Raw genomic sequence first — 27,099 nt, 5'->3', positions numbered from 1 at the left:
TGCTTAACTACAGCAGTAACCGCCCCAGTAAACATCTTAAAATCTTGGGCTGAGGCAGGTCCTGATCGGCTCTCCATGGAAATACAAAACTAGTGTGTTACTGCTGTACTAGCCAGGACATAGGTACTATTTGACACTTTAAAATTGATCACACGGAGGCGAGTTGTTTCTCATCATTCTGTCCCTCCTTCTTCTTGGGACATCTCTTTCTGTCCCAGAGACAATGTTCAAAGTTTTGGACTAGCAGGAGGAATGCCCAGGAGGAGTTTGATCTTCTAGAACTCAATGACAGTCTCCAATGGTAAATCTCTGTATGAGGAAAGCTAGCCTACTTTTATCAGGTTTGGAAAAACCTCCTTCTAGAGCCATGCCTTCTCTCTGTGGTGAATGCAAAACATTGGATTCCTCTGTCCTCCAACAACCTCTCTCTTTTCCAAGTTACATTAGCAATTCAGCAAAATCCAATATTTTGAAATTAAGAGATTGCAAAAATTCTTATTTTTAACAGAAAGTTATTTCTAGCACCCAAGACATCAAGTATTGGAAGCTAGTTCTAGAAGTCTCAATTCTAAAGAGGTGTATTGTTCTCACCTAGTTTTTAATGGAGACTTTCTATAATTTAGGGGGAATAAGAAAATAAGAAATTTTTTTCAACAGATTTGACAATGCCTATTTCCACATTCCCATTCATCTGAAGTCACAATATTTAGCGAATCCATGTTGTGAGCCTTTGGAAGGGCTGTCCTTCAAAATGTTATGACTTTTCTGTTGACTTGGGTTTGCCTAAACATGAAATACAGGCTCTTTCCACGAGTGTGGATTTTAGTGTTGATAAAATGGTTTATGGCGAAGAATGATTTTAAGGAAAATATTTTTCCCATGACCTACAGGTGCCAAAGAATCATACAGATCTACACATCCAGAGAACAGTTCAACAATAGGATCTGTTTCCTATGCTGTAACTGTCAGTTAACAATTATCTTACATGAAGTAGTACTTAACATGTTGCTAACTTTGTACACCTCTGCCAGCCAACAAGAAATCCTAAATCAAGTACTGTCCCAGGTTCAATTGTATGCCACTAATATTTAGTTGTCAGTAATCCTTCCTGTATATTCCTTGTCAATAGCCTATTGAACCCTTAAAGGCCTAAGAAGACAGCCTAAACTTAAGGAAAAGAAATGCCTTTCCCTGCAAAGTAACATACAATATTTATTTACTCAGCATCACTATGGGTGCAAAACCCAACACCAGCATAAAAAGTATCAAGAATACAAGACTTTTTTTGGAAGTAATGCCTAGTAAGTCAAAACAGTATCTTTAAAGATGCCATTTTTTAATTTGTTTTCAAAACATCAAAATATACCCAAAGAAAGGGAATAGTGAGACTCCTACTAAATAAGGAAGATATAGAGTGGACATGGCTGTAATAAGACCAACCTTCAGATTAGGTAAGTAAGGATTGGACAAAGCCAGTTGCAAGAGAGTCCTCAGACAAGGTGGATACGGAGCATTTATGGCTGGGCTGGTATCAAGGTTGGTCATCAGGTAGGAGAGAAATAAGAATCTTTGGAGTGGACCAGGCAGGAGTGGTAGGCGAGATGAGTATACACAGAACTACACATCATACTGAACATTAAAGGTCACTCATGAATGTCAGTGGTAAGGAACACTGACAATGCCCTAGAGACTGACCATATATACATTTGATCAATGCCCAAGCATCTCTTGGGCCTCTCCAAACCTGGGAGGGCCATGCAATGGCTGCTGATGACTCAGCAGGTTGGCCTATAGGCTTCCCCAAACCCCCTTCATTAGCTTTCAAGGATGGCGAGGTTGCAGACACTACAAGAAACTATTGAGCTTGAGCGGGTCTCGAACGCCAGTCTGGCTGATCACCAGGCAGGGATGTTTCCAATAGGTTACCACTTGGATAACAGGCACAAGTAAAGATACTGTATCAAGAAACAGCCAAGGATAGACATCATCCAATAGTAAGGCTTTCTCCATCACGAGGCTCAATACTACACAGTATTCTAGAAGTTTTATTCCAGCTATGACCAAGTTGTGGAATGATCTTCCTAATCAGGTAGTTGAACTGGAGAACTTCAAAAGTTCAAACTTGCAGCAAATGTTTATATGTTGAACAGGCAGACATGTCTCTTTTTATAGTTTATATATGGAAGATGTTTTAATATTGTTACTGTTCTTAGAATATTTTATTCTATTTTTTTTACCTTTCATATACTGTAGTTTATTTATTTCCTTTCTTCACTGGTTTAATTTTTTCTGTTGGAGCCTTAAGCTTATAGCATCCTCCTTTTCCAACTAGTTTTTTAGCTTAGTAATAATAATAATAATAATAATAACAATAATAATAATAATAATAATAATAATAATAATAATAGTAGCACTTTTTCACTAAGATCCATAACAATATTATTGTCATTGTCTACCGCGAGACAGAAACTCCAAAAGTAGAGGCAGTAGACAATTCAATAGAAGACCTCTTTTAATTGATTCCCCCTGAATGCCTCCCTTAATGGGCAGGCAAGCCAAATGCAGGTGAAAACAGCCAGGTCAGTAGGATTGACTACCACCATCACAGCTTTTTTCAAATAAGTGGATCAGTACATCTTAACATGACTACAACTCCAAGATGAAGTGTCTGTTGAGGGAGGATATGAGTGCAAGACAAAATTTATCTGGACCTGATAAGAACACTGATATGGAACACAAGGCTTTGATAAATTGAGTAAAAACTGATAAAATATTCTCCTCAAAGACAAAACTTCCTTATCAATTTTATTATAATTGATTTCATCAGTATTACGATTCTCGTAACCTTCTAAATCATATATCTATTCATACTTGTACAGTACTGAAAAAAAAGACTACAGGAATGTTTGTAAGATTGTGTAGAGACCAGAGGTTTCAAGATTAAGACATTTAACACCTATGCATTATCTAGGACATTTTGTAACTCAAAAACCACTAAAACCTTTCATTATTTTCTTTAATATTTGCTAAATTATTAAGTACGATGTTGTATTTCATTGCATGACTCTAATTACAGTAGAGCCTGTCTTAATGTATGAGCAACCACTCACTTGTGGAATGGATTTGTTGCTTGTAATTTTCTCCAGATTGTATATGAAGAGTAGGTTACTGGTACATATTGTTACCTCATTGTGCATTTCATGGCCGAGTCTAATTGAATTTTGTCAATAAAATCACAAAAGCTTCGGCTATGGATAGTATTTTGGAAAAATTTATTTGAAGCCTCAGCCTAATTGGCAAAAATATGCAGTGATGTTTAATGTTGATAATTAAGGTACTTATCAAAGTAAACTAGAGACATTTAAATGGTGATTTATCTAAATCTATCACGATCACAGATAGAGGCTAGTAAAATGTCATTATTGATACTGTAGTATGACGTACTATGTTAAAAATGTAGACTCAGATGTTTGAAGTATAAATAGTATATGGAATATCTATATTGTTTCACACACTCAACACCTACACACACGCGCACTCTCTCTCTCTCTCTCTCTCTCTCTCTCTCTCTCTCTCTCTCTCTCTCTCTCAACACCTAAACACAAACACACTCTCTCTCTCTCTCTCTTTCCCTCTCTCTCATTTTTTGATGAGTCATGCCTTTTAAGTAGTAGAGTACAATAAGGGAATGGGCATCAAGTGAGAATATTAACTGTAAAACAGTTCCATCATATAATTAACTTTTCCCTTAACTTTTGATAATATTAAGCCAGCATTGTGTTTTGAGCAGACCATAAATGAGGAACCTTTAACAAGAATAGAGAAAATAAAAAATTTCTACAAGAGCAAAGGTAAAATTGGAAGCAAAAGATCACTCTCTAAAAGTAACTTTTGTCCACGTTCATCCTCATCATCCTGGTATAGGTCTTCTGTATCCTGTCATCAATATCTAAATTTATAATGATAGGTCCCACAGGCTCCTGAATGTTGTCCAATGACCAATAGCCATCCTCAAATTCTCGAGATTGTCTCACTGCAGATTTCCAAACACTTTGAGTGACCAAAAGCCTGGCTTCTTCCAGTCTTGCCTGAATCGATGTAAGGATTAACAGACATGACGTTACATTCATTACCATACCTGCCCAATGACATTGAGCTCTAGGTAATCATGTGACAGCAGACCATCTTGTGGCCTCACTCTCAGATGATGGTCACGGTGTACCGTAATTTTGGCCAATTCTCTTGGCAGCTAAGCAGCAACTAGGGTTGTATCTCTTTACTTGCTATCATACTTCTAGTGCATCTGATGTTATATTTTACATCACAACTAGCCTCTTTCTGGGTTCTTACTAAATTTAGTTAAGTTTCCCTCTGACTTGTACCTTAATAATACAATTTACACGTCACAGCATATTTTTGGAAATTAGGCTGTGGCTTCTAGTAGTTATTTCCAAAATATGACCCATATCCCATCTTCTGGTAGGATTTTATTGATGAAAATCAATTAGACATGGCCTGAAATGCACAGTAGATCACAGACACTAATAACTGTCAAGTAAAGTAATTACTAAGATCTTATTGTTAGGATATGCCATTTGATCATTTATTAATTTTATTCCAGATATTTATTTCTATTTCCCCCTTTAGCTTAACAGTCTATTGTAAGTAAATAAAGTTTCCTTTGCTTTTCAATATGGTCACAGAAATCTATACATTGCATGGTCTAGGTCAGGTTTGGAGTGTACCTACTAATAACGGAAAATGCAGCACTGGTATACTTTTTTCACAGGGAAACAGTTTTGAAGGGAATAGTTTGACTGCAAAACATCTTCTATTTCTAGTAGTTCACACACTAAACCTGACTGAGACCACACAAGGGGCAGGCTGATTTTCTGCTGTACTCCGAGAACCAGTTTTGGAGGGAGAGTTTAATAGTGCTGCATATTCAACTGGTAGAAGCATACAGTAAACATAACATACACTATTAAGGGAAAGGGAAATTTTCCGTGGCCTATAGTGAAAAACAAACAATATCTTAATTGTCAAAATTGATTGAATGATTGAAAGTTTTCTGGCATCCTGACATTAAATGTCATAAAATATAGTATAGGTATAGTAAAGTACTGTTATAGCTTAAGGGGCAAAATGATAAACACCTGGAATATAAAGAATAAAGGTTCAAATGGCATGGAATAACAATAAGATCTTGGGTGCTTTACATTTTCTCATAAAGTAATCCCAAAATTAAAATAAAATTCTCCCTATATAATTCATTGATGCACATTGTAGTGCATGGTTTGATAGCCCTATTGTAATAATTTTTTTCTGTGCTGTTGGTCTTCCTTGCTTGTGGTTTTCAATACAAACAGGAAATACATGAACAGAAAATTGAAAAAAAAACCAAGTAACATAAAAAATAACTCTACTGAGTGATTAAATATGAAGTTTGTCCTCTCAAAAAAATAATCTTTTAGAACAAAATTAATGCATGCATATTGACATAATCATATGACAGCCTGTTAGTTATCTTATACAAGAAAAGATCAAATGACTCGAGAATGTTAGCACATACACTTCCTTGAATCATACATTAGATTGCCTTGTCTTTTTGGTCAGTCAGAAGCTCATGTTAAGTTCTTGGTACTCAGCTGAATCATTCATATTATAGCCTGATCCAACTGGGAAAGAGCTGCAAAAATGTTATTTTTATTAATAAAATAAATTTTTGAATATACTTACCCGGTGATTATATAAGCTGCAGCTCTGCTGCCCGACAGAAAAACTCTACGCTCAAAATACGCCAGCGATCGCTATGCAGGTAGGGGGTGTACATCAACAGCGCCATCTGTCTAGCAGGTACTCAAGTACTCCATGTAAACACAGAACCAATTTTCTCCTCGGTCCACTGGGTCTCTATTGGGGAGGAAGGGAGGGTCCTTTAATATATAATCACCGGGTAAGTATATTCAAAAATTTATTTTATTAATAAAAATAACATTTTTCAATATTAAACTTAGCCGGTGATTATATAAGCCGATTCACACCCAGGGGGGTGGGTAGAGACCAGCATTACTTGTTTACATTATTATGAGCTAAGTATTTTGTATTTCATTTTAGCAGTTATTCAAAATAACAAACATAAAATTAATAAGTACCTGGTAAGGAAGTCGACTTGAACAATTACTCTGCCTTTTTAAGTACGTCTTCCTTACTGAGCCTCGCGATCCTCATAGGATGCTGAGCGACTCCTAGGAGCTGAAGTATCAAGGGTTGCAACCCATACTAAAGGACCTCATCAAAACCTCTAATCTAGGCGCTTCTCAAGAAAAGAATTTGACCACCCGCCAAATCAACCAGGATGCGAAAGGCTTCTTAGCCTTCCGGACAACCCAAAAAACAACAATAAAAACATTTCAAGAGAAAGATTAAAAAGGTTATGGAATTAGGGGAATGTAGTGGTTGAGCCCTCACCCACTACTGCACTCGCTGCTACGAATGGTCCCAGGGTGTAGCAGTTCTCGTAAAGAGACTGGACAATCTTTAAGATAAAAAGACGCGAACACTGACTTGCTCCTCCAATAGGTTGCGTCCATTATACTCTGCAGAGATCTATTTTGTTTAAAGGCCACTGAAGTTGCGACAGCTCTAACTTCATGTGTCCTTACCTTCAGCAAAGCATGGTCTTCCTCATTCAGATGGGAATGAGCTTCTCGTATCAACAGTCTGATATAATAGGAAACTGCATTCTTTGACATAGGTAAAGAAGGTTTCTTAATAGCACACCATAAAGCTTCTGACTGTCCTCGTAAAGGTTTAGTTCGTCTTAAATAGAACTTAAGAGTTCTAACAGGGCATAAGACTCTTTCTAGTTCATTTCCAACCAAATTAGAAAGGCTTGGAATATCGAACGATTTCGGCCAAGGACGAGAAGGTAGTTCGTTTTTGGCTAGAAAACCAAGCTGTAAAGAACATGTAGCCGTTTCAGATGAAAATCCGATGTTCCTGCTGAAGGCGTGTATCTCACTGACTCTTTTAGCTGTTGCTAAGCAGACGAGGAAAAGAGTCTTTAAAGTGAGATCTTTAAAGGAGGCTGATTGTAGTGGCTCGAACCTTTCTGACATAAGGAATCTTAGTACCACGTCTAAATTCCAACCTGGTGTGGCCAAACGACGCTCCTTCGAGGTCTCAAAAGACTTAAGGAGGTCCTGTAGATCTTTGTTGTTAGAAAGATCTAAGCCTCTGTGACGGAAGACTGCTGCCAACATGCTTCTGTAACCTTTGATCGTGGGAGCTGAAAGAGATCTTTCCTTCCTCAGGTATAATAGGAAGTCAGCTATTTGGGTTACAGAGGTACTGGTTGAGGATACTGATACCGACTTGCACCAGCTTCGGAAGACTTCCCACTTCGACTGGTAGACTCTAAGAGTGGATGTCCTCCTTGCTCTAGCAATCGCCCTGGCTGCCCCCTTCGAAAAGCCTCTAGCTCTCGAGAGTCTTTCGATAGTCTGAAGGCAGTCAGACGAAGAGCGTGGAGGCTTGGGTGTACCTTCTTTACGTGTGGCTGACGTAGAAGGTCCACTCTTAGAGGAAGTGTTCTGGGAACGTCCACCAGCCATTGAAGTACCTCGGTGAACCATTCTCTCGCGGGCCAGAGGGGAGCAACTAACGTCAACCTTGTCCCTTCGTGAGAGGCGAACTTCTGCAGTACCTTGTTGACAATCTTGAACGGGGGGAATGCATAAAGGTCTAGATGGGACCAATCCAGTAGAAAAGCATCTATATGAACTGCTGCTGGGTCCGGGATTGGCGAGCAATAATTTGGGAGCCTCTTGGTCATCGAGGTTGCAAAGAGATCTATGGTAGGTTGGCCCCATGTGGCCCATAGTCTCTTGCACACATTCTTGTGTAGGGTCCATTCTGTTGGGATGATTTGACCCTTCCGACTGAGGCAGTCCGCCATGACATTCATGTTGCCTTGAATGAACCTCGTTACTAGAGACAGGTTTAGATCTCTTGACCAGGTGAGGAGGTCCCTTGCGATCTCGTACAACGTCATAGAATGGGTCCCTCCTTGCTTGGAGATGTACGCCAAGGCCGTGGTGTTGTCTGAGTTCACCTCCACCACCTTGCCTAGAAGGAGAGACTTGAAGCTTTTCAAGGCCAGATGAACTGCCAGTAGCTCCTTGCAGTTGATATGTAACGCTCTTTGATCAGAGTTCCAAGTTCCCGAGCATTCCCGACCGTCTAATGTCGCACCCCAGCCCGTGTCCGATGCGTCCGAGAAGAGAACGTGGTTGGGGGTCTGAACAGCCAGGGGCAGACCCTCTCTGAGGTAGATGTTGTCCTTCCACCAAGTCAGTGATGACTTCATCTTCTCGGAAATGGGGATCGAGACCGCTTCTAGTGTCTTGTCCTTTCTCCAGTGAACAGCTAGGTGAAATTGAAGGGGACGGAGGTGTAGTCTCCCTAACGCAATGAACTGGTCCAGGGATGAAAGCGTCCCTATCAGACTCATCCACTGTCTGACTGAACATCGATCCTTCTTTAGCATGTTCTGGATGCATCCTTGGGCTTGACTTGTTCTGGGGGCCGACGGAAAAGCCCGAAAAGCTTGACTGTGAATCTCCATCCCTAAGTACACTATAGTTTGGGATGGGACCAGTTGGGACTTTTCCATATTGACCAGGAGACCCAATTCCTTGGTCAGATCTAGAGTCCACTTTAGATTCTCCAGACAGCGACGACTGGAAGAAGCTCTTAGAAGCCAGTCGTCCAAATAGAGGGAGGCTCTGATGTCCGCTAAATGCAGGAATTTGGCAATATTCCTCATCAGTTTCGTAAAGACAAGAGGCGCCGTGCTTAGGCCAAAGCACAGGGCTTGAAATTGGTAGACAACCTTCCCGTAAACGAACCTTAGAAAAGGTTGGGAATCTGGGTGGATGGGGACGTGAAAGTAAGCGTCCTTTAGGTCTAAAGAGACCATCCAGTCTTCCTTCCTGACCGCTGCTAGAACAGACTTTGTCGTCTCCATGGCGAACGTCTGCTTTGTGACAAAGACATTCAGAGCACTGACGTCTAGCACCGGTCTCCACCCTCCTGTCTTCTTTACCACTAAGAAGAGACGGTTGTAGAAGCCCGGGGATTGATGGTCCCTGACTTTGACTACCGCTCCCTTTTCTAGTAAGAGAGACACCTCTTGCTTCAAAGCTAGTCTCTTGTCCTCCTCTCTGTACCTGGGAGAGAGGTCGATGGGAGACGTTGCTAGAGGGGGCTTGCGCATAAACGGGATCTTGTACCCTTCTCTGAGCAACTTCACAGATTGTGCATCTGCGCCCCTGTTCTCCCAGGACTGCCAGTAGTTCTTGAGTCTGGCTCCCACTGCTGTCTGAAGAAGGTGGCAGTCAGACTCTGCCTTTAAAGGACTTGGTACCTTTCTTCTTAATCCCACGTCTCCCTTCGGCACGAGCACCTCCTCTGCTGGAGGCTCTGCCACGAAAGGGCGGAATAAATCTGGACGCTGGAGTGTCCATCCTGGGTCTAGACACGGTAGGCAAAGGGGTGGCTTTGCGGGCAGATGACGCAACCAGGTCATGCGTGTCTTTTTGAATCAAGGAGGCAGCAATCTCCTTGATCAACTCCTCTGGGAAAAGGCACTTTGAGAGAGGAGCAAACATAAGTTCCGATCTCTGACATTGTGTTACTCCAGCTGACAAGAAGGAGCAAAGGTTTTCCCGTTTCTTGAGGACCCCGGAAACGAACGAAGCCGCAAGCTCACTGGAACCGTCCCGTATGGCCTTGTCCATGCAGGACATAAAGAGCATGGAAGTTTCCTTGTCAGAAGGGGAGGTCTTCCTGCTCAACGCTCCCAAACACCAATCCAAAAAGTTAAAAACCTCGAAGGCTCTGAACACTCCTTTCATCAGATGGTCTAAGTCTGAAGGAGTCCAACAAATCTTGGAGCGTCTCATGGCTAGCCTGCGGGGAGAGTCTACTAGACTTGAGAAGTCGCCCTGGGCAGAGGCAGGAACTCCCAAGCCGAGAACTTCTCCCGTGGCATACCAGACGCTCGATCTGGAAGCGAGTTTCGCAGGGGGAAACAAGAATGCTGTCTTCCCAAGGTGCTTTTTGGACTGCATCCAATCTCCCAACACTCTTAAAGCTCTCTTAGACGAGCGGGCGAGGACGAGCTTCGTAAAGGCAGGCGCGGATGACTGCGTGCCTAAAGCGAACTCAGATGGAGGAGAGCGTGGGGCTGCAGAAACAAACTGATCAGGATACATCTCCTTGAACAGTGCAAGAACTTTCCTAAAGTCCAAGGAGGGAGGCGTGGTCAAGGGGAATTCAAAATCTATCCAAGTCGTCAACAAATAATCCAAAAATCAATAAAAGAATGCAAGGATGTATTGAAGATAACCTCTGCAAAGCGAAAGCTAATAACTAGAAATGTGTACTTCACCAAAATCTGTGAAAACCAATCCAGTAAGCAACAGCGAATTTAGTAGGTCTTGCCGGTGGCACGACAGAGAGAAAATTGGTTCTGTGTTTACATGGAGTACTTGAGTACCTGCTAGACAGATGGCGCTGTTGATGTACACCCCCTACCTGCATAGCGATCGCTGGCGTATTTTGAGCGTAGAGTTTTTCTGTCGGGCAGCAGAGCTGCAGCTTATATAATCACCGGCTAAGTTTAATATTGAAAATTGGTTTTAGGGTAATTGTGTTAAAGTGATGCATTTCTAAGAGCAAGCATTAAAATGCAAAATAACAAAATGCAAATTGCCTAAAAAATACCCCGGACATCAGACGCACCAGATCACGAATAATTTGGTGACTGAACAAAATTTCCTACCATTTTTTGCTGTGGAGATTGCACAACATTTTAAGCTTGATGACTTTCAACACAGATATTACCAAAGATAACGATTAAAATATGAACTTTAAATTAAAAACAGTCCAACTCTAACTACCTCCTGCTTTTCAGAGACAAAACTGGGACTAAATATTGTTACAAAATCTTCACCAAATAAATTGCACATCTGAGAGACTGAAAATCTCATCACAACTAGAGTAAATGAAACCAGTAAAGAAGTAGTTTGATGAAATAAAAGGCTGGTGCTATTCCCATTCCTTTGCAGGGGTTCATTGAAAATTGTGAAAATCTTAACCATATAATTAATGTTACTGCCATCACACTGAAAAGATTAATAAACTAAATTAATGAAAATATTTGAAATGTAAATTGAAAAAGGCACAGTAATCCTCAAGGGCTCTTAAATTCTGGGAACAACTGAAGGTGGTAACCAGTTGACATACTCACTAGAAGTGATTTGGTTAACCACCACGTACTTAGGGGAGCATAAGTGCAAGTGCCAACCTACTTGATCCACCTGATTTTTACTGTCTTATGGAAGTGGCATTATATGACTGGAATTTTCAAATGACGTACAAATAGCCTATGGAAAATTGACAGGCTTGAAATGGAAAAATATTTGGAATACTAATGCTGTAAGTCTGTGCTGTCAACTTATGAAGAGGAAAGATTTTAAAGGAGTCTGAGAACTGTATAAATATATCTTTATGTACAGAATGCAGTGTTTCCACATACACATAAGATAGAAAACTATAAATATTTTTTTAATACTTAATCAGTATCATAAAACTCATACATCCAACTCCGAAACATGACCATCTCGTTGAAGTGGCAAGCTGGAGTTGAATGATTGTCTTGATTCTTGTCATCAAAAGCATCTCTTAAGACATTTTTTATGCGTACGACGAGGGCTGGACGGGACTCTCTGAAATACAAAATGAGCATTAATTTCGCAATGAGCACAAATTTTATTAGCATACAAATGGCAAAAGAGAAAATGACATATGAATTTATTTAGTATACCTGACTAGTAAAAATATCTTAGAATAAAGTAACCTAACACATACAATATGTATTCCATATCTGTTAAGTCTAGATGCTGCTTGACTTAAACATGTTTTTTTTTTCTTACATTTTCCTACAAGAAACTAAAGTGAGCAAGACTTAGAGAAGGTTTCCATAGTGTCCTTCTGAGAGGTAACTGTTAACCCCAAAGCCTTGACTTCTCGTGATTTCCTCAGGTTCACGATCAGTCGAGAAGCCTTATTTTTAGGCACGGTCTTTGAGTGCTTGCACTCTCTGAGGTATGAACATAAGAGAACGAAGGGAGGAGACTGATGGTTGCCTTCCTTTCTCTTGATGTCCTAGGCTCAGGATCTGAACGGATCTTCATCTGATATGAAGAAGGCTGCGGGAGGTTTTCATCGTTCCTTCTACTACTAAGGAGAGGGGAACGAGAGTGTGTCCATCTCAATCACTGATGGTGAAAACTCCTTGATGTAGGTGATCTCCATGGGTGATCTGGGGCCCCGATGGGTTGTAGGATGGAGAGTATCACCCATAGGAGGAGTCAACTGGCACTGTTGTTTACATCTCTTATCATCTAGTCTAATTGGCATGATTTCCCATTCCTGAAATTGAGGATCACTGTAATCTTCTGAGGAGCTGAGGAGTTCGTGCCCTAACGCTCTCAGGTAAGCGTTCTTGAAAATGTGAGGGTTCTAGATGGCAGTCCAACATGAAGGTGCGAGGACCATGAGCAAGCCTAGGATCCTGTTGGACTTTCAGCAGGATCAAGTGCCCTGCTACATCACTGGTTAACTACGAACAATATTCTGATAGCGAGCATGAACTATGATGGCTCGCCTTTTAATGATATCTGTGGCAGGTAGGTAACCTGCTGTCTGCCTATAAATAGTTGAGAGCTCGCTGTAGGAGTATGCTGTTGAATGACACACATCATAGTGCATCCTCACTCCCCAGATGTAGGTGAGGGAGGACTGCGTTGAATTACCAGGCATGCACACAGGTGAGCTACTGCACTCAAGAGTAAATACGCCCCTATAAAGTACTTAAGAACGTGCCGATGGTTCTCGTGATTGCTATGAAGAGCAGGAGACAGGGCACGCTCATATACGAATCTCTGTTGGTGATGAAGAGACAATTTCGAAGAGCAGGGGTGCTCAAGTGCTTCTGAGCTTTCTGTAAAGCTGATGAGACCCCTACAGGAATGTTTGCACATATACTCAAGGACAAGCTCCAAAGGGCCGACAAGCTAAGAGGGTGTGTTGAGAGGCAATTTGCTCATCAACATGTACTCACATCCTAGAGGGAGGGCGTGCAGTGTGTGGGAGACTTACTAGCAAGTGTGTCTCCTACAAGGAGCTCACAAGGCTCTGGGTGCATGAAACCAAGATGAAGAAACTCTTTCTTCTCTACTTTAGAGGGAGATGAGCTGATGGCATCTCCGACAAAAGCCAAAATTCACTCCTGATGAGTACCTGAGACAGACCCTTCACCAGATGTTCATTGGAGGGGGATTCCTGCATATCCAAGGAAAGCCATGACAGTTGCAAGGCATCATCTATCTGAAAACTGGGTTCTCCCTGAGAGGAAGGCCCTCTGTTTCGCTAGGCAAAACAGGAAGGTCCTCCTGCTTTGAGGTTTCCCCTAACGTTAAAGGACCATCACTTCTACCCAAGCAGCCTTCAGAGGAGACCAAAGGAGAAGGGTCGTTATGGGAGCACACCAGGGGTTGGGAGAGATGTAGGGATTTCTTTGACTTCAGGCGCTACCCCAAGGAAGAAGAATCACTTTTCGACCTCTTCTTCCTCCTCCTGCCGTAAGCTTCCCACTGGGCATGAAAGGTGAGGATCTGTTTCCCTTTTAGACAAGAAGGTGCCACGCTTCTGACCCGACATATCCGTGCAAGCCTGCATCTCCAGCATCTCCCCGAAGACACTTCCTCAAAAGTACAAGAAAATACAAAGCAATTAAAGCAGCCAGTACTCTAGTCAGTGGAACGTCCATTCTCACCAAGGGTTGAAATCTAAGTGGTTTGTCAGTGAGCAGGCATGGGAGCAGTGCTTCCCCTCTACAGGCCGGCAACTACTGAGCAATTGTTTACATTTACCGTAGTTATAAAATTTTAACGACCGTATACTCCAGCTTCGCCATTATTTCTTCTATGTAAAGATGGTTTGTATATGTATTGGAACAAATGCACATAAGATATCAAAATACTGCATAGCGTTTACAGTATGGTGAAAAATAATAATGCAGGTGTGATAAGCACAAATGGCATAACTCTGGGACAACAATACAGGGGAGATGTTCACTGAACTTAAACATTATACTATCCCTATGAGAGTTTAGAAATTAAATAATGGCCTGAATAAGTTTCTCCATATTAACAATGATTTTGATACTTACAAATTCTTGAATTTTCTCATCAGTTTGATGCATTTATCTCTCGTCACCAAGCTTCCTAGGATGAATACAAAGATAAGACCCAAGTGGTTTTGAATAAGATGCTCGATAGCATCTACGTTTAACGGCATCATATCTCTTTCAGACAAAAGAGCAAACCTCTTGAGCTTTGGGCATTCCTCTACTGCTTTGAATATGGCTGTTCCTGGTGCTAAGTAGTTCTGTTCAACTCTGAAAAAAAAAAGACAGAACTTCAATCATAAAATCCATTATTTCCATACTTACCTTCAAGACATATGGCTAATACAGTATCTACACAATGCCATCTCCCTGACCTTAAGAAGGAAAATTTAAGTCAATTATATCAATACTTGCCTATATTAAAAAAGTTACATACGTTTTAGCACAAGCTTTTACGTAAAACATTTAAAAAGCCTATGATCTCAGCAGGCCATAGACTAGGTCTAAAGGTAAGTATAAAAAAGCACCACTAATCTAGGTAGAACCCAGTACCCAGTTCTTAAGCCTATTCCAAGTTGCTTTTGTTTTAGGTATACTGTACAGTATGTTGGGAAGATGTCACTGGTCTAAATATTAAGTACTGTATTGAAATTATAAATTTCCTTATAAATTTTTTTTTATTTCTATGATTGATATAGATGGCCAGAGAGTAATGAATCATTAAGGACAGTTGAAGATCCACCCCAAAAATATAAAAAAATATAAAAATTCCTTCAACATGGCTGTCATTTTTCAAATCTACATCAAATAAGCTTATCATAATTTAGAGTAGGGGTTAGGACTATAGATAGGAGTTACTTCTATACAAAAATAATAGCCTGAATAGTAGAGATCTAAGATATCTACAGTACCACCCAGATAAGTTAGTCATTCTAAGCACAGTTCTCAAAGGAAAAGAATGGAATACTTATTTATTTAGAATTTTATATATCACTAATTTGGAGAAAGTTGCTGTTTATCTTTTGAGATACAGAAGAGATTTTTCTTGAATAAATTCTAGGGGGCCTACATTTTGAGTTAAGGTTATACATGGTAAGGGAACATACTTAAAATAATTCCAGAATAAGTTAACTAACAGAAGGAAAGACTCATCCAACAGGTTAATATTTCAGCCACTACCATTCCATTAATAAGATTAAAAGCTACTGTATATGCAATGTTACGGTGCCTGGATTTAAATCTTGTAGCCATAGAAAATTCTTCAGTAATCAGGGATAACAAAAACATCCCTTCAGTCATATATAACAACGAAGGGGCCTTGTGAATTACTCAAAACAGCATCAATCCAAAGATGAGGATGAGATAAGCATCCCTTGTCTCTATGGAACAGACCCTTAGACTTGATCCACAGGCAGCCGAAGTGTGCCAAGATATATTCGAGACTAAGGGTAAGGGCCCACAAAGAAGAAGACATTTGGTGATGGTGTATTGAAGTACAGAAGTGTCAGAGAAAATCATGGTACATTAGGACTAACATTTCAATATACATTAGGTTTAAGAGGCTGGTTCCATGCCACGACAAAGAGGGATGTTTCAGTATATTTCCATAAGGTTTGGGCACCTTGATACCAAAAGAGAAAAAGCATGTAGATGTTAAAAAAGTGAATTAGGAGTCATAACCCACTATCTACAAGTTGTTGAGGCTTTATGTAGATGACAGACTAAGGAGCAAAAGAGAGAGCTATAAGCTACTACAAGTCCACATATGAGACTCTACTCTAAATCAAAGACACAAATTTACGCCCATATTCATTTGTTCCGGGAACACCCTTGCATTACCACTTGGTCTCCTATATCTTGGGCAGTCTCTCCCACCATCCATAAAAAGCAATAAAATGTTGAGATGTAACCTTGTGAATAACAGAAATGCTTCATATCACTGAAGTCATGGAAGAGTTTTATAGTTTCTTCAAATCTCTCTCAGTCATTGAAAGTGGGGATGAGGGGGGAAATATGTGACTTAAAGTCAAGTATCAAAAAAATGATATTTTAATTATAAAATAAATTTTTGAATATACTTACCCGGTGAATATATAATAGCTGCTACTCAGCGGCTCGACAGAAAACACACTCAAAAAACTCGCGAGCGATCGCTATGAAGGTTGCGGGTGTGCCCACCAGCGCCAACTATCGGCCAGATACCACTCTTGCATGTAAACAAACCCTTCAATTCTTCTCGTCCCGCTGCGTCTCTATTGGGGAGGAAGGGAGGGCCTTTAATTTATATATTCACCGGGTAAGTATATTCAAAAATTTATTTTATAATTAAAATATCATTTTTAAATATTTAACTTAGCCGGTGAATATATAATAGCTGATTCACACCCAAGGCGGTGGGTAGAGACCAGAGTTAATTAAGTTTACAGCGTATAAGCTAAGAGTTTTTGACAGTTATCAATATAACAAAACCAAAATATATAGGTACCTGGTAAGGAAGTTGACTTAGACGATTACTCTGCCTTGTAAGTCTGTCTTCCTCACGAAGCCCAGCGATCCTCTTAGGATGCTGAAAGACTCCCAGGAGCTGAAGTATAAAGGGTTGCAACCCATACTAACAGGACCTCATCAAACCCCTAATCTGGGTGCTCTCAAGAAATGACTTTGACCACCCGCCAAATCAACAAGGATGCGAAAGGCTTCTTAGCCTTCCGTACAGCCCAAAAACAATATTAAAAAACATTTCAAGAGACAGATTAAAAAGGATATTGGAATTAGGGTAATGTAGTGGTAGAACCCTCACCCACTACTGCACTCGCTGCAACGAATGGACCCAGTGTGTAGCAGTCCTCGTAAAGAGTCTGGACATCTTTTAAGTAAAATGACGCGAACACTGACTTGCTTCTCCAAAAAGTCGCGTCCATAATACTTTGCAGAGATTTATTTTGCTTGAAGGCCACGGAGATTGCTATAGCTCTAACTTCGTGCGTCTTAACCTTAAGCAAACATCGGTCTTTCTCATTCAAGTGAGAATGAGCTTCTCGTATTAAAAAATCTGATAAAATATGACAAAGCATTCTTTGACATAGGCAATGATGGTTTCTTAACTGAGCACCATAATGCCTCAGATTTACCTCGTAATGACTTAGTACGAGCTAAATAGAACTTAAGAGCTCTAACAGGACATAATACTCTTTTCAGTTCGTTGCCTACGATCTCTGATAAGCAAGGAATATCAAAAGATTTAGGCCAAGGACGAGAAGGCAGTTCATATTTTTGGCCAGGAAACCAAGTTGAAGTGAACAAGTGGCTTTTTCTGTAGAAAAAACCAATGTTCTTACTGAAGGCATGAAGTTCACTGACCCTTTTAGCCGAAGCCAAGCACACTAGGAAAAGTGTCTTGAGGGTGAGATCCTTCAGGGAGGCTGAATGTAATGGCTCAAACCTGTCTGACATGAGGAACCTTATGACCACGTCTAAGTTCCATCCAGGAGTTGCCAAACGACGTTCCTTAGAGGTCTCGAAAGACTTAAGGAGATCTTGGAGATCTTTATTGTTGGAAAGATCTAAGCCTCTATGTCAAAAGACCGAAGCCAACATGCTCCTGTAGCCCTTAATCGTGGGAGCTGAAAGGGAGCGAACCTTTCTCAGATGTAAAAGAAAATCTGCGATTTGGGCTACAGAGGTACTGGACGAGGACACAGATGCTGACTTGCACCAGTCTCAAAAGACTTCCCACTTCGACTGGTATACTCTAATGGTAGAAGCTCTCCTCGCTCTTGCAATCGCACTGGCTGCCTCCTTCGAAAAGCCTCGAGCTCTTGAGAGTCTTTCGATAGTCTGAAGGAAGTCAGACGAAGAGCGGGGAGGCTTTGATGGACATTCTTTACGTGGGGCTGACGTAACAGATCTACCCTTAGAGGAAGACTTCTAGGAAAGTCTACCAGCCATTGAAGTACCTCGGTGAACCATTCTCTCGCGGGCCAGAGGGTAGCAACCAACGTCAACCTTGTCCCTTCGTGAGAGGCGAACTTCTGCAGTACCTTGTTGACTATCTTGAATGGTGGGAATGCATATAAGTCCAGAAGAGACCAATCCAGTAGAAACGCGTCTATGTGGATTGCTTCTGTATCTAGGACTGGAGAGCAATAGATTGGTAACCTTTTGGTCAACGAGGAGGCAAAGAGGTCTATGGTGGGTTGACCCCAAGTAGCCCAAAGACTCTTGCCCACGTCCTTGTGGAGGGTCCATTCCGTGGGTATCACCTGACCCCTCCGACTGAGACAGTCTGCCAAGACGTTCAAGTCCCCCTGGATGAATCTCGTCAACAGGGAGATACCTCGATTTCTTGACCATAAGAGAAGGTCCCTTGCGATCTCGAGCAGCGTGAAGGAGTGTGCCTCCTAGCTTGGAGATGTACGCCAAAGTTGTGGTGTTGTCTGAGTTGACCTCTACCACTTAGTTTCGAAGAAGCTTTCGAATATCATCAAGGCCAAGTGGACTGCTAATAGCTCCTTGCCGTTGATGTGCATGCTCTTCTGACTTGAGGTCCACAGACCCAAGCATTCCCGACCGTCCAGGGTCGCACCCCAACCCAAATCCGACGCGTCTGAGAACAACATGTGGTTTGGGTTCTTGACTGCTAGGGATAGTCCCTCTCTCAGACTGATATTGCTGTCCCACCATTTCAGGCATGCCTTTACTGGTTCGGAGACTGGGAATGATACCGTCTCTAACGTCTTGTCCTAGTTCCAGTGAGAGGCTAGATGGAACCGGAGAGGCAGAAGGTGTAGTCTCCCTAGTGAGACAAACTGCTCCAGGGATGAGAGAGTCCCTACGAGACTGTTCCAACTCCTGACTGAACAAACGTTTTCTTTTCAGCATTAGTTGGACTTCGAGAGGGCTTGTTCTATTCGGTGGCAGACGGAAAAGCCCGAAAAAAAAACTGGACTGCGAATCTCCATCCCCAAATATAGAATACTCTGGGATGGGATCAGTTGGGACTTTTAGGTTGACCAAAAGTCCCAACTCCCTGGCCAGACTCAACGTCCAATGTAGATCCTGCAGACAGCGAAGACTGGACGATGCTCTGAAAAGCCAGTCGTCCAAGTACAGGGAGGCTCGGATCCCCGATAGATGGAGGGATTTTGCCACATTCCTCATGAGCCTCGTAAACACGAGAGGAGCAGGACTGAGGCCAAAGCACAGGGCTCGAAACTGGTACCCCACATTCCTGTAAGCAAACCTCAGAAACGGTTGGGAATCCGGGTGTATAGGAATGTGGAAGTATGCCTCCTGAAGGTCGAGAGAGACCATCCAGTCGCCTTCCATAAATGCTGTCAAGACAGCCTGGTAGACTTCATCGTGAAGTTTGTCTTGACAATGAACACATTAAGCGCACTTGCCTCTTACGTACTCCTGCATTGAACATGACTGCCAGATCATTGGAGCCATCCCTGAGGGACTTGTTCCTGCAGAGAACGTGGCTGTCAGATCATTGGAGCCATCCCTGAAAGCCTTGTTTATGCATGACATAATTGTACAGCAAAACTTCAAACGCTCGAAAATAGCTCTGAAGTCGACCATAAAATCTTGGAGCGTCTCATGGCCAGGCACCAGGGAGAGTCTATGAGGTTTGAGAAGTCTATCTGGGCAGAGGCAGGAACTCCCAAGCCGAGAACTTCTCTCGTGTCATATCAGACTCTCGCTCTATAAGCCAGCTTAAAAGTAGGGAAAGCAAAGGCTGTCTCCCCCAAACTCCTCCTGGTGATAAACCAGTCGCCTAGCAAACGTAAAGCTCTCTTAGAAGAGCGAGAGAGCACTAGCTTATAAAACAACGGCTTCGAAGTAGCTAGGCCTAGTGTAAACTCTGACGTTTAGGCGAACGAGGAGCAGCAGTTACAAAAAGATCCGGACAAAGATCCTTAAAAATCAGCATGATTTATTTAAAGTCCATAGAGGGCTAAGCAGCTTTAGGCTCCTCTCCATCTGACAGAGTCCTCAAGGGAATATCAGTAGGAGGGGGAACAGCAACTTCCTCATCTGAAGGAACCTTGTCCGACAATAGCCGAGTCTCAAGCAAGGGAGAGACCTACCGTGGTAGCAATGCTTTACAAGCAGAGTCCACACGCACTGGTGCATTAGTAGCGGACCAGGACGCAACGTCATGTAACTGCTTAACAGTCTGTGAACTGTCAACAACAACAGATGCGGGAGGACGCTCGGCGTCCACTCGAGACTGTTTTGACTGCCTAGTCTGAGCAGTCAAAACAACTCTGGACTGCGGTAGTTGACGCTCAGCGTCAAAACAAGTTAACTCCGCTGGTTGGCGAACGTCCTGAACGTCAACAGGAGCATTAGGAAGCGGCCTAACGTCCAAATGCGGCTGAAAGTCAACACGTGACCGCATCGAGTGAGGCTCTACATATCGTGACTGACGTGACTTAGCTACGCCAACGTCAACAGGACGCACAAAGGTTCGTTTGGGCGGCTGAAGGCCAGGATCTCGATGAGATAAACGGCTAGGATCAACGTGAACCTTATCGGCAGAATAGTCTTCCATAAGAGAGGCAAGCTTATTCTGCATGTCTTGCCGTACAGCCCATTTAGGATCAACGGGAATGGTTGCGGTAAGAGACGAGGGTAACGTCTGTGACTGCAAAACCTTGCCTACAAAAAGACTCTCGGAGCCTGTGTTACGCTTTTGTTTTGGCGGCGAGCAGTCTTCCGATGACTGCATATGGTCAGAGCTGTCCTAATAGTTAAAACCAGGACGCTGGACCTGTCCTGAAAGGACTGACTTTCGCTTAAAGGGCCTCGAAACCTTGTTCCACGGTTTCTTATGTGAAAAGCCTTCGGATGACGAGGAGAAAATGGTCTCTCTCGCCTTATGGTAGGGGTGATCTTGGTGAGATACGCCCGATACCATAGAGGGAACGTCTGTTCGCTGATCAAGGCCTCTCGAACCCATAAGTCGTACGACATTACTTCTCCCCTGGGCTTGGGAGCTTGCAAGAGGTCCCGGACTAGGCGAACGACAGGCACGAACAGACGAACCCTCGGTCGCAACACTGATAACACTTTGCGCAATATCACTTTATCACTACGATTTTCTGTTTTGCACTTATTTCACTGAAATCGAATTTTTTAACAATTCACATTAGGTATGAATAAAACTGATTTCTACCTGAAGCACGCAATTCTACCCTCATCAAAAGGTTATAATTGCGAAATCAGTCGTATAATGTAAGCACATTAATACAAGCAAAAAACAGTAAACATATTTTAAGATAAAAAGATCAGTGGCTGGGAAAGAGACTAAACACTAGTTCATTCAAAACTACGTTTTCAATCTCTCACCGTACAGTGCCTTGGAACGAGAATAAAAACTAAAAACGTTTTATCCTTTCTCCCCGTAAAGAGACTAGGGACGAGAGTAACACGAGAACAACGTTACTCGCTTGGGACGAGAATAAAGATCGGAACGTTCTCTCTCCTTTGTCTCTCTCCGTCTCTATCTCTCTCTCTCTCTCTCTCTCTTGATTTCGCACCGAAGAGAAGAGCCCACTTACGTTTCGTCAATAAACAGGTTATTTGACCAAAGGAAAAAACTGAAAGGTTTTTCAATTAAAAAGTTCCTTTAAAATAGAATTTAAAACATTTAAGCTTTGAAAGAAGAATGAACAAAACGTCAAAATCGATTTACTCTTTCTGCAAAGTGAAACCATGATACTCTCTCTCTCTATCGTAACGATAGAGCGCAAACTGCGTAGCATAAATAAACTAAACGTTAGTTCATCTTCGAAACAGTACGAAGACTATTCAAAGAAATTCTTTCATAAAATATCTACTAAAAAATATTCATTTAATAAGTTTTAAATCATTAGCTCTGTAAAAGTTATTTACGATTGAAAGGGCTCAACGTTGTTTAACTTCGGTTTCCAAGTTAGGACCGCCTACTCTCAGGAAAGGTCGCATATAAACAAATCATTAAAATTTATCTTGATGTTTATTATACATGGAAAGCTAATCGAAGAGGCCTAATAAAGGCGGTTGAGATATAAAATATATAGAGGAAAATCTATAATTAATTTATAACGTGATAAGATAATTGCTAAAAGCCAAAAACACTTCCGTACTAAGGGAAGGGTCGGCCATTTAAAATTCAAAGAAAGTCCATAAAACAATCCAAAGTCATCAAAAATTAAATCTATCCAAAACGAGTTCAAGATTTAAGTTGAAGATAAAACACCTGCACTGCGAAAGCTCAACCCAAAATGAAGTACTTCACCAAATATGTTGAGAAAACTCCAGGTTCTACAGCGAGTAATGATACGTCTTGTCGTCAAGGTCGACAGAGAAGAATTGAAGGGTTTGTTTACATGCAAGAGTGGTATCTGGCCGATAGTTGGCGCTGGTGGGCACACCCGCAACCTTCATAGCGATCGCTCGCGAGTTTTTTGAGTGTGTTTTCTGTCGAGCCGCTGAGTAGCAGCTATTATATATTCACCGGCTAAGTTAAATATTTAAAAATTAATTCTATCATCAAAATTGTTTATTTTGATGAATCATACCTAGGAGTCACATTGGTGGCAACCAAATTCCTTAGGAGATAGGTAAGTAATGGAAGGTGATGAAACAATTAATCAATCTTAAATATAAATAACCTAAAACATTCTGATATATCTCATCTTATAAATACTAATAACATTTTCTGTTTGGCTTGATTTTGGAACAATTACAGAGATCTTTATTTTTCTTTTTGACACCATCTAAAAATAAAAGCTTGCTCTCAAGAGCATTGCTGACTTTGTACTTCCCCCTTTGAGCAAGGCAACCACATCTCAACCATGCATCTCCTACTACCAAATTAAAAACTTCCTACCAGACCTCCATGGAATTAAGAATAAACAAGCATAGAGAAAAATGCTGTATAAAACTAATACATAATATAAAAAAACAAGTACAATTATTTGAAATAGCTCATGCCATGACGAAGCTATTCAGCCAAAAGCCCAATAACCTTAATAAACTAACCAAGACTTTTTCAAATTTTTTAAAATGTTGATTTAGTGCTCCACTGAACTGCGGCTAATACGTTTCTTTCCCAATGATAATTTTTTAAAGAAATTAAGAGACGTAGCTGCACCCCTTATATCATGAATTCTAACTTTCAGGAGTGGAAATATACTCTGCTTCCAGCTCTTAATGAGCTTTAATGACTAAACCCTTTATAAGAAAAGACATTGCATTCTTAGATATAGGATTATTAACCCTTTTACCCCCAAAGGACGTACTGGTACGTTTCACAAAACCCATCCCTTTACCCCCATGGACGTACCAGTACGTCCTTGCAAAAAAATGCTATAAAAAATTTTTTTTTCATATTTTTGATAATTTTTTGAAAAAATTCAGGCATTTTCCAATAGAATGAAACCAACTTGACCTCTCTATGACAAAAATTATGGCTGTTAGAGCAATTTAAAAAACATATACTGCAAAATGTGCTGGAAAAAAAATAACCCCTTGGGGGTTAAGGGTTGGAAATTTCCAAAGAGCCTGGGGGTAAAAGGGTTAATTACATGCCATTGCGCCACTTGTCCCTGCTTCTAAAACACCTTAGATGAAAAAAATTAATCTTAATCAGATATCTAAGATATCTTCTCTCATTGCATTAAACTATGACTTTCACTGCACATCAAAAGCTTTGAAAACTGTAGCAAATAAAAGTATAGAAACAAATAAAAACTTCTATAGAATATTACCTTAGATGAACCAGATTTTTGCAGAATGGTAAAGCCTCTGCCAGCTGCGCTGAATAAACACACTTTCCAGAGGGCCCCAATCGCTTCAGGCGAAGGAATTCTAGACGAGAACAACCTTTAGTAATCTGCAAATATATCACACTAAATATAGAGAACTCAAAATAATATGTAGCAACCTGAAAATAAGCCAAACAAAATAATATGAACATTGTACTAAACAAAAAACATATATACTAATTTTTTAGATAAGTTTTCAAAAAATGAGTGAAAGCTAAATCAAGCTGACTTTGTTTATCCCTAATAGTAATCTTGAATTATGTCTTGTTAATCAAACTTTTTTTGAGAAAGAAAGAATACTAATCTACAAAAATATAATGAATACAATAGCAATGTTTTAGGTTCTCCACATAACTATTGTTTTTTAGTTCCCACTCTTATTTCAAAATATGCACTCGTTCCATACTTTTATCATTATTTAATAACAAGTCTACTCATGTGTACTTATTTGGAACAGTTTTATCCTTATGAGCATGGGTATCAGAAAATTAATTACTTTTAAGATTTCACAAAAAAATAAAAAATCAAGCAAACATACATGCAACTGCTACAGATGAAAGTTTTTTGTCAGAAAACTACATCTGAAACTTTCAAAGGTACTTTGAACTTCTTAAAAAGATTATTAACACTTTTTAAGTACTTTGAAAAGGTTTTTTTAAAACGAAACTGTTTTTCATGCAAACTCATCAATCCTATCAATTGTAAGACATTTTCAGTCTCAAATGTCCTCGGACTCAAATACTTTTCTCTAACAGGCAAGAGAACTTAATCTTAAGGCAAACTCAATGAAAGCCCAGGTACAGAAGGTCCCCAACTTACAAATATTTGGAGATACAATCACAAATCCAACTGAAATCATAAACCTCAGATTTTGTATCAAAAGTCTTGTAAGGACAGTGAGACGAGCTATCACCAACAACAACTGACGGTTTATTCAAACAGGTGCGAGAATATAATACAAGGTGCGGACGGCAATGTAGCATGCGCGCTGGCGCAAATCTGGCTTGAACCAACCGTCACAAAATGTGTGTTTTTTTACACTTATAAATACTTGAAATACAAGTCAATAGAAATATGTAGCGAAATGATAAATATGTTATTTTCCTTAGTAAAATAAATTTTTGAATATACTTACCCGTTGATCATGTAGCTGCAGCTCTGCTGCCCGACAGAAAAAACCTACGGGCGGAATACGCCAGCGATCGCTATACAGGTGGGGGTGTACATCAACAGCGCCATCTGTCTAGTAGGTACTCAAGTACTTCTTGTCAACAAAGAACCAATTTTCTCCTCGGTCCACTGGGTCTCTATGGGGAGGAAGGGCGGGTCCTTTAATTCATGATCAACGGGTAAGTATATTCAAAAATTTATTTTACTAAGGAAAATAACATTTTTCAATATTAATCTTACCCGTTGATCATGTAGCTGATTCACACCCAGGGGGGTGGGTGGAGACCAGCATACATGTTAACATTAGAAGCTAAGTATTCCGTATTTCATTTTAGCAGTTATTCAAAATAACAAACATAAAATTAATAAGTACCTGGTAAGGAAGTCGACTTGAACAATTACTCTGCCTTTTTAAGTACGTCTTCCTTACTGAGCCTCGCGATCCTCTTAGGATGCTGAGCGACTCCTAGGTGCTGAAGTATGAAGGGCTGCAACCCATACTAAAGGACCTCATCACAACCTCTAATCTAGGCGCTTCTCAAGAAAAGAATTTGACCACCCGCCAAATCAACCAGGATGCGAAAGGCTTCTTAGCCTTCCGTACAACCCAAAAACAACAATAAAAACATTTCAAGAGAAAGATTAAAAAAGGTTATGGGATTATGGGAATGTAGTGGTTGAGCCCTCACCTACTACTGCACTCGCTGCTACGAATGGTCCCAGGGTGTAGCAGTTCTCGTAAAGAGACTGGACATCTTTAAGGTAAAATGATGCGAACACTGACTTGCTTCTCCAATAGGTTGCATCCATTACACTCTGCAGAGATCTGTTTTGTTTGAAGGCCACTGAAGTTGCGACAGCTCTAACTTCATGTGTCCTTACCTTCAGCAAAGCATGGTCTTCCTCATTCAGATGAGAATGAGCTTCTCTAATCAAAAGTCTGATGTAATAAGAAACTGCGTTCTTCGACATCGGTAAATCAGGTTTCTTAATAGAGCACCATAAAGCTTCTGATTGTCCTCGTAATGGCTTCGTACGTCTTAAATAGTACTTAAGAGCTCTTACTGGGCAAAGTACTCTCTCTTGTTCGTTTCCAACCAAACTGGACAGACTTGGAATCTCGAACGATTTGGGCCAAGGACGAGAAGGGAGTTCGTTTTTAGCTAAAAAACCAAGCTGTAAGGAACATGTAGCCGTTTCAGATGTAAATCCTATGTTCATGCTGAAGGCGTGTATCTCACTGACTCTTTTAGCTGTTGCTAAGCAGACGAGGAAAAGAGTCTTCAAAGTGAGATCTTTAAAAGAGGCTGATTGAAGCGGTTCGAACCTTGCTGACATCAGGAACCTTAAAACCACGTCTAAGTTCCAACCTGGTGTGGCCAACCGACGTTCCTTCGAGGTCTCAAAAGACTTAAGGAGGTCCTGTAGATCTTTGTTGTTGGAAAGATCTAAGCCTCTGTGGCGGAAGACTGCTGCCAACATGCTTCTGTAACCTTTGATCGTAGGAGCTGAAAGGGATCTTACCTTCCTTAGGTGTAAAAGGAAGTCAGCTATCTGAGTTACAGAGGTACTGGTTGAGGATACTGAATTCGCCTTGCACCAGCTTCGGAAGACTTCCCATTTTGACTGGTAGACCTTGAGAGTGGATGTCCTCCTTGCTCTGGCAATCGCTCTGGCTGCCTCCTTCGAAAAGCCTCTAGCTCTTGAGAGTCTTTCGATAGTCTGAAGGCAGTCAGACGAAGAGCGTGGAGGCTTGGGTGTACCTTCTTTACATGCGGCTGACGCAGAAGGTCCACTCTTAGAGGAAGAGTCCTGGGAACGTCTACTAGCCATTGCAGTACCTCGGTGAAC

At 41.0% G+C, this 27,099-nt stretch overlaps 1 protein-coding gene across 1 annotated transcript in view; it reads right to left on the bottom strand.

The window, feature by feature from the left end:
- Positions 1–10,739: 10,739 nt before the first annotated feature.
- LOC137624416 (F-box/LRR-repeat protein 18-like) overlaps positions 10,740–27,099 on the bottom strand; it is a 94,839-nt gene continuing 78,479 nt past the window's right edge. Inside the window, exons 9-11 of the mRNA XM_068355161.1 lie at positions 24,022–24,146; positions 14,303–14,530; positions 10,740–11,795 (exon numbers count right to left, since the gene is read on the bottom strand). Of these exons, the coding sequence (XP_068211262.1) occupies positions 11,642–11,795; positions 14,303–14,530; positions 24,022–24,146 (507 nt within the window). The 3' untranslated portion in view covers positions 10,740–11,641. The remainder of the gene's footprint in view (positions 11,796–14,302; positions 14,531–24,021; positions 24,147–27,099) is intronic.

Source organism: Palaemon carinicauda, chromosome 31 (assembly GCF_036898095.1).
Source record: "Palaemon carinicauda isolate YSFRI2023 chromosome 31, ASM3689809v2, whole genome shotgun sequence".
Taxonomy (NCBI): domain Eukaryota; kingdom Metazoa; phylum Arthropoda; class Malacostraca; order Decapoda; family Palaemonidae; genus Palaemon; species Palaemon carinicauda.
The sequence above is the reverse complement of the archived record's forward strand: the minus strand, read 5'-3'. Positions and strand labels throughout refer to the sequence as shown.